Source organism: Monopterus albus, unplaced genomic scaffold (genome assembly GCF_001952655.1).
Source record: "Monopterus albus unplaced genomic scaffold, M_albus_1.0 scaffold159.1, whole genome shotgun sequence".
NCBI lineage: Eukaryota > Metazoa > Chordata > Actinopteri > Synbranchiformes > Synbranchidae > Monopterus > Monopterus albus.
Genome location: NW_018128039.1, coordinates 324,962 through 333,544, shown reverse-complemented (window position 1 = coordinate 333,544; position 8,583 = coordinate 324,962). Strand labels below are relative to the sequence as shown.

At 45.6% G+C, this 8,583-nt stretch overlaps 1 protein-coding gene and 1 pseudogene across 1 annotated transcript in view; both read left to right on the top strand.

The window, feature by feature from the left end:
- Window positions 1–2,378, top strand: part of prr7 (proline rich 7 (synaptic)) — a 14,641-nt gene extending 12,263 nt beyond the window's left edge. The window contains exon 3 of the mRNA XM_020615196.1: window positions 1,446–2,378. Within this exon, the coding sequence (XP_020470852.1) occupies window positions 1,446–1,999 (554 nt within the window). The 3' untranslated portion in view covers window positions 2,000–2,378. The remainder of the gene's footprint in view (window positions 1–1,445) is intronic.
- Window positions 2,379–3,528: 1,150 nt separating this feature from the next.
- On the top strand, window positions 3,529–8,476 carry LOC109968707 (tripartite motif-containing protein 35-like; annotated as a pseudogene).
- Window positions 8,477–8,583: the final 107 nt, after the last annotated feature.

Here is an 8,583-nt window from a genome sequence, read left to right as displayed (position 1 = left end):
ACAACTTTGTTTTTTTTTTTTTTTTTGATTGGTTGCAAATGCAGAGCTGCTCAGAGAACTGAGTCCTTCAGTGGAAACAGCAGCAGGTGTGAATGGTCCAATTAGCAGACAACGAGCAGGGAGTCTGTGAACATCTGTGTGCTAAATATTACCGACAGGCTGAGGAGACTCTGCTGATGTTGTGCAACAGTGCAGATATCACTAAGAGACACCACGTCCTGGCCCCCTGTCACTGGGTTTATCAGACAGTGTGGAAACTCTTCCGTACCTTTAAGCACCAAGATGCTGTAACAAGTGTATTGTGTTACCTTTGTGCAGCTGTGTCACCTTTAAATCAGCTAAAAATAAATCCAGGTCCATTTGAATGAGAACAATTAGCCTGATCATGTGAAACCACAACCCGAGTGGAGTCTAGATCTACACCATTACTGTGTCAGAAATCACTCCCTCAGTCAGTCACCACTGTTCATAAGAAGGGTAATGAGCAGGAAATGGACAGGTTAGACTCTTATGACTCATCATAATGTGTTGTATTTCTCATGAACGTAATTTTTTACATCTATAGACATTTTGATTATATGCTTGTTAGCTAAAAACCTGGTGTTACTACATGACACGTGCACTACACAGGAACATTAAGTGAGAAACTAGCTGAAATGGTGGGACCTGGTTCCTTAACAGGGGGCATGCAGATAAACACCGTTACATACAGATAAATGGCGCTAGGGTGCCTGTAGCTGAAGCTACTTGGCAGCTGTTCCATTAACAGAATCTGGACACATAAAACTGACTGCATACACTACCACATTTGACATGTGACTAAGAATCCAAATGAACCATCTCTCCTGCCTGAGCTCAAAACACTGGAATGAATAAATGTAACGATGTATTTCACATTCATCCTGCACAACATGCTGCAGTGCAGTTCCTCTACTAGAGATGATGAAGTCTTCATGAGGCAGAATTATAGAAAACAAGTGAGCCTGGAATAGGAGTGTGATACAAAAACGGGTGAGAGAAGAAAAACGAGATGAAAGAGGAAGTGAGAATTCAGGCCTGATGTGCCGTGATGTGATGTTTCGCCACAGCTGAACACATTGTCGCATGTTTCACAGCCAGCAGGTGCTAATTACACCTGTGTGGGTTGCAACCTGAAAATGAAGTGTGTGTGTTTGTGGTGCATGCTCATAATGTCCAATGGCTGTAAGTCTGAGCATCGGGCAGCATCATATCTGTGTTGTAAACAGCACGATGGTGTCCTTTCACCTGCATAGTTAAAATGTGAGAGGAAATATACAATAAATTGTAGGCGCCCCTCTGTAGTGTGCATACTACAGAAAATGTATTTTGAGCTCATGATATTTTAGTTGCACTTGGACTTAAGCTATGGTACAATCACAAAAAGTCAGGTGAATCTAGTGATTAATTTCTGACTTTTTTTCCAGACACAGACATATTTGGGAAGCCGCCCTGCTACGAGGACGCAGTCCTGATGGAGGATCCTCCTCCACCCTACAGCGAGGTCTTGGCTGACCCACGGGGTGGCACCTACCTGAAACCCGCCCCATTTCGAGCAGCGCCACTGCCTCTCAGGGATCACCAGGATCCTGCTCCAGTGTTCGAGACCAGCAAGGCTCCCGCGGTGACTGTGTTTCCTGATCGGGGTTACTCCTCCCTGATACGCCTGCCTTCATCCCAGCGCTGGGACTCCCTGGGCCACCTCCTGTCTAACATGGACCTGAACCACAACAGCCTAACCCCACCGACAGCCCGCTCCCTCCAGGCTGCTGCTATCATGGCTACCATGCCCCGTCGAGAACCCAGGACACACCATGATGCACTTGGGGTCCAAAGTGGAATAGAGGCACTACAGGGGGGGATGCAGGGACGTCAAGGGGCTATTCATGGGTTTCAGGGGCGTCATGGACTCAGGGGCCTGGAACCCAGCTGTGGCTTGCCAACAGCCTTCCCCCTTTTGGGTCGGAGCACTGCTGTCTAAAATTGGGTATTTACTGACCAGTCCACAGGTTGGTCCGTCCCTGAAGAGATCTTTAAAGACAGACATCCCGTTTGTGGGCCTGCTTTGCTGTTCAATGTTTACAGCACTGACACCACTAAATAAAGAGTGAAGTCCCTAAAGAGCCAGATGTGGGTTAAAGTGCCGAAGGCCTCAGGAGCTCAGTTCCCTGTACAGTTCTGTGGGCGCAGGGCGCCACTTACTCTGCTGGGATTGTGGTTTGAGCTCCATGTGTCAGTAAAGAACAAAATTACACTGCTTCAAAACCGTGTTGTTGAATCACTGAGGGATCCTGAAGTCATATGTAAGCTCACCGAGTCAAGGTCCTTTAGAACAGCGGAGGACAAGGAGATAAAATAAGGTAGAGGAAGAGCACAGCTGTTTCTATACCTTTCATCCAGACCCCCCCTCTGACTTTATTTTCACCTCTGTCTTCACTTTTCCTGTCACCCTCTCCTTCTGTTCATCCCACCTCTCCTCTTTCTGCTCCAGAAAAACCTAACCTGTACCAGTCTGCTGTTGCCATGGCTCCCGGGAACTGCCTGTTACCAATGACGATCTGTCCTCTTTTATCTGCTCCGATCTCTGAAGGCTGTTCACAGCTTGCTGTTTCTCAAGGATGGAGTATTAACACTTGGAAATGAACACGTGGTTTGGTGACACTTTGCCATCGGAGGTCACCACATGGCCTGTTTTCACACCGACACTCAAAACAGTTGTAAAGGTCTAGAGCACAACAAGCTAGATGGAGAACCAAATGTATTTAGACTGCAGTCTGCTTTTATTTTCAGTGTTGTCTTTCACCGCTGATGTTTGAAGCTGGACGTTCACAGGGTGGCGTTAGCTGGGCCATTAATGTGAAAAACCTCATTTTTCACTAAGTTCATCACTTTTAAGCTTTATGACAGATTTTTTTTCTTGTGAAATAAATAACATCTGCAAAACCTCTTCCAGTAATTTATGGAGTAAAAAAGGTCGAAATGGGAAAAAACTGTTTGATGTAAAAAGTCATGTTTTTATGCTCACTGCGAGGAGTCGTACTGTTTCCCACCCCTCTCTGGAGCTGCTTGAAATTAAAATTAAAGCCATTCATTTATTTGCCTTAAGATTCAAAGGAAATATTCTTTCTTACAGTGCCAAATACACTGCTCACAAAAAATGAAGGGAAGACTTAAATCACACATTGGAAGTTATGTGAAATTTCATCACGGCAACTCAGAATGTGATTCAGAAGTGTGTATGGCCCCTGTGTGCCTATGGTGGTGTCAGATGCACCGATACATAATGTTCCATAGGTGCTCAGTTGGATTTAGGTCAGGGGAACGTAAGGGCCAGTCAGTGGCATCTATGCCTTCGTCATCCAGGAACCGCCTACACACTCTGGGCCACATGAGACCACTGTCCTGCACCAGGACAAACCCAGGGCTCTCTGCACCATTTTAAGATCTGACACTTGCTCTGAGGTTTTCATCCCGGTCCCTCACAGCAGTCAGGACACCGTTGGCTACAACATGGAGGTCTGTGCCGCCCTCCAAGGATCTGATTCCCCAGGTCATCACTGACCCACCACCAAACCTTGATTGTGTTATCGGCAGCGTAACGTTCATCACGGCATCTCCACGCTCTTTCACCCTTGTTGCATGTGCTCAGGGTGAACCTGCTCTCATCTACGAGGACAACCTGCCAATTCTGGTGTTCTGTGGTGAATGCCAGTTGAGCTACACGGTACTGGGCTGTGAGCACAGGTCATACTAGAGGATGTCAGGCCCTCATGGGGTCTGTTTCTGACAATGTGGTCAGAAACATGCACACCAGTAGCTGCTGGAGGTCATGTTGTAGGGCTCTCACAGTGTTCCTTCTTGCTCAAAGGAGCAGATACCAGTCCTGCTGCTGGGTTTTTGTCCTTCTACAGCCCTGTGCAGCTCTCCTGGTGTAACAGCTGTCTCCTGGTGGCTCCTCCATGCTCCTGAGACTGTGCTGGTAGACACAGCAAACCTTCTTGCGACTCCACATATGGATGTGCCATCCTGGAGTAACTGGACTCCCTGTGCAACCTGACTGGGCTGCAGGTACTGCCTCGTGTTCCCAGTAGTGACAAGGACACTAGCAAAACAGAAAACTGAGGAGAATCTTTCAGGAAGGATAAGGAGAGAGCCTCTGTCTGTGGCCACCACATGCAAAGCCTCTTCTTTTGCCTCTTCGTTGCACCTGTTGTCACTTTCATTTGCACCAAACAGATTCACAGTCATTTGTGCTTCCTAAAAAGGACAGATTGATATCCCTGAAGTTTACCTGGTTTGGTGTCACACTGTGATGATCAAATGTTCCCTTAATTTTTTTGAGCAGTGTATATTTTTACCTTTTATTTTTTGCAGCTGTTCCATGTTTACTTCTTAATTGCCTGTTTGTGCCACTGGTTTGTTGTTTCTTGTCTAATTGTCCTGATTATGCTTTTGAGTGTGTTATCAGGAGCAAAGGTTTCACATGTTCATTCAGCTGCTAGTGACTGATGCCTGTCCCTAGACCTAAGTCAGGCTGGGTCCAAATCATCACGTTAGAACCAGGTGGAACCAGGCAGGCTGACTGTCAGCTCTGATCACATGGTATCTTATAGTCAGCGCAGATGATGAATGTGACAACAACAAAAACATTGCTTCTTTGTTTGACCATGGCTGTAGTACTAGTAGTGCTATGTAGCCGTTTATTTGTGGGTGTTTTTTTTTTTTTAATCTTGCAAGCGCACAAGGACACACATGACAACATCACACTACCAGGGATCCTTTCACACTGACGGTTGTTGGTGGCAACATGCCAAGCAATGCAGAAATGTGCCAACAAAGGCAAGAAGTAGTAGAAGAGACAACTGCTAGCAGGCAAATACACCTGTAAACAATACAGATTTAAAATTCTTCCAAAAACCGGCTCTTCATTGTTTTTTGGCAGAGCAGCATTTTGCTGCAAGTACTGATGTTCTTTTTACTTTTATGAGTACATAATTTCCCTGTGGTCTATTCGACTGTCCTTGGCTTCCTTTTGGAGTAGATCGCCCTTATTTTAACATTTATTAAGGCACATGGGGCACGGTAGATGGCACATGGGTCAGGTGTTATAAAGATTCATCACCCTTTACTGATGATGTTTCAGACCTCAGAGCCTCATCAGGTAAAATCCATGTCTATTCAAACACTATCAATTTTAAACCTGCTCTTCCTACTGTTGTTTCAGCCCAGGGGCTCCAGTGAGACTCAAAGCAAACCGCCGCCATCAGCCGCTCCTAACCGCTCTCTGCCCCTCCCATCACATCCTGCCGATGTGACACAAAGCACTGACGTTACACAAAGCACATTACAGCAGCATCTGTGGTCAGAGCAAAACTAGTTTCTCTTCCAACTCTGCATCTTGTTTTTTCTTCATCTTACTTCTATCCCACTAACCTCTGAAGTTTTCAGATAAATTATTCAGCGGATTATTACGTTATTTTTCTTCTCTCAGCTACAAATTTACTCTGAATGTATCTGCCAATCAGGGAAGCCTTTAATTTCAGTTTCTCTTTGACTCCCTCATTTAGCCTCTGAGTCATTCTTACGCTCTGTAGGCTCACTTTGTTTTGATTTCCATCCTGTTGTGCTGATTCTTTTCTACTCCCCGCTTTATTTCTGCCCCATTCTCCTTAAAATGTTGCTTTGTCAGTCTCTCGCTCCTATCTTCCAGACTTAGCACATGCTCTTATTGTGCCATTTCACTGGTGTCCGACACAGCACTGAGGAACAAGGAAGTGGAATCTGTCACTTTGACAAAGCCATGTAACTGCCACTCCTGAGGTTCCCATGTCTCACGATCGGTTTCTGCTTCTGTGTTCAGTAAAGCAACTCACTTATTTGCCTTCAGTCTCAGCCTGCCCCTCAGAGGTAGACGAGTCAGGCGCCCCCAGAAACAACTGATGCAATGGAAGTGAGGAGAAATCAAGCTCTGAACTCATATAATCTGCAAGTACCCAAAGCAAACTGCTGCAAAAGGTCTCAATTTTCAAAATGGCATCTGAAACAAGCACGATTCCCCTTCTGCCTGACGCATCTGATTTCTGATTAAATTTAAATGTGTCTCAGTCGGGGATTTTTGAAGTGGTGCCTTCCAAATGTTTAGTGAAAAATCAAAAGCTTGACTAAAAGGCTCAACATTTCTTTGCTGTTTGAAGGGATACAAGTTATTTGACTTTTGTATAATGTAAACATATGCTCAAAACAAAATTACTCTGTCATTAAATTGTCAGCACTTATTCTAGAAGAGAAGCTAGAAGGGAATACTGGGCTGCAGACTCACCATCACATCTGCTCCTAAACTATGAGACAGTTCTGCACTGTTGAGTCCAATCACACTTATTATATTGGTAGTTAGAGAGACTGGGGACACAGTTCAAGTTGCATTGTGTTCTCAGACATTAGGGGGACGAACCAATCTGCCAAGTACATAAAAAGACAGACGCTGCAGTAATGTGCCAATCATACTGTCATTGTTTTATTTTGTACTGCATGATTACCATCAGGCTGATGAGTCACAGATGATCCAACATTACGAGCTCACACATCCGGAATAATATTTCTTGGCCTTGAGAGAACTGATTGTGCAACAGAGTATGAGCATCTCAGTGTTAGTCAAGCAGTTCACCACGGAGATAAACACCTTGATGATGATGATGATGATGATTCAGCCTGTGGTTCTAAGCAGAGAGCAGCTACAGGTGAGCCTGAGTAAACGAGTGAGCTGACGCTTTTCATCTCCGCATTGACGTCTTCAAATGTTATTGTTCATTCCAAGTTTGTACGTTAATGTTACACAAGACACGGCAGCAACAAAGGCTGAAAAACCTGAGTTCTTACAGAGCCATGGCAGTTTGAACACGTAATTCACTGTACATGTTTTGTTGTTACAGATAATTGCATCTAAATTTCTGTTTTAAAAAAGGTATAAACTGTAAATGAGGCTAGTTTCATATAATGCATATTCAAGTTTAACAGTGGATGTGCAGGATTTTAGTAGCAGTGACTCCTACTGGCACTTGCTGACAAAAAAATAAAATAAAAAATTTCTCCTCCGTCAAACCTGACCCAAGCCTCCAACAACGAGGCTAGAGGTGGCATCTTTCAAGGTAAGTGTTGCCCAGCGACATGCTCACCTTTATTTACAAGTGAGAGCTTCAGCCCACCCCTCCAAGGCTCTGTCACATCAGCAGCCTCCTTTTCCCCTCACTGCTGGCCTCTCATTGGACCAGCTGTTGTTACACCCACAGGGCGGCTGTGGCTTAGAAGGTAGAGTGGCTGTCTCCCACTTGGAAGGTTGGTGGTTTGATTCCTGGCATCCCCAATCCCATGTGTCAAAGTGTCCTTGGGCAAAACACTGAACCCCTAGTTGGCCCGGTGGTCAGGCAGCAACTGACAGCACTGCCATCAGCACAAAATTTCCCCATGGGGTTTAATAAAGTTTTTTTTTAAAGTCCATCACAGCGGGAAGTCAGTTTTTAAAGCATTGTCCTCACTGATTGATAAACCCGGTGACAGCGGGACAGGACATGGTACCTCTCAGACACACTGACCCCCCCATGACAATCTGCTGCCTACAGCAGAACATATTAAGGTGCAGGGCCTGACACACAGGCAGATTAGGGAGCAGTTTCAGAAGCTTCACCAGTTTCTAGAAGAGGAGACCAGGATGGCTGCACTGAAGGAGGAAGAGGAGCAGAAGAGTCAGGTAATGAAGGAGAAGATGGAGGCTCTGAGTAGAGAGATAGCTGCTCTGTCAGACACAGTCAAAGCCACAGAGGAGCAGCTGAGAGCTGAAGACGTCTCATTCCCACACAGCTACAAGGCTGCAATGGAAAGAGTCCAGCAGCGCCCCCTGCTGGAGTATCCACAGCTGCCCACAGGAGCTCTGACAAACCAAGCCAAACACCTGGGCAACCTGGCCTTCAACATCTGGAACCACATGAAGGACAAGGTCTCCTACACTCCTGTGGTCCTGGATCTAAACACTGTTGGTCAGGAACTTATCCTTTCTGAAGATCCCACCGGAAGGAGACAAACAGCAGCTTCCTGACAATCCATAGAGGACTGATTATGTCTTGTCTGTCTTGGGCTCTGAAGGCTTTAACTCAGGGACCCACAGCTGGGATGTTGAGGTTGTGTCCATAACACATACTGGACACTGGGCGTGGTAGAGTCTGTCCAGAGGAAGGGACTTTTTTGTTGTAGATTGAATGGAATATGGTTTGAGCAAGGTGAATACTTTGCATTGTCACCACCAGGTCTATTCACATCTGTCACAGTGCAGAAGTCGTCCCAGAGGATCAGAGTGAATCTGGACTGGAACAGAGGGAAGCTGTTCTCTGATCCTGACAGCAACACATACACACCTTCACTAACAGACTGGTTCCATACATTGTCAGTGGGACTAAAGTCCCAGTGAAGACATCTCCAGTGAAGGTCTATGTGACAGTGGACCAGAGCAGGTACAGAGAATGATTATTTATATTATTTATTAAGGAGTTTGGTTTTAGTTATCGCTGCTTTTTA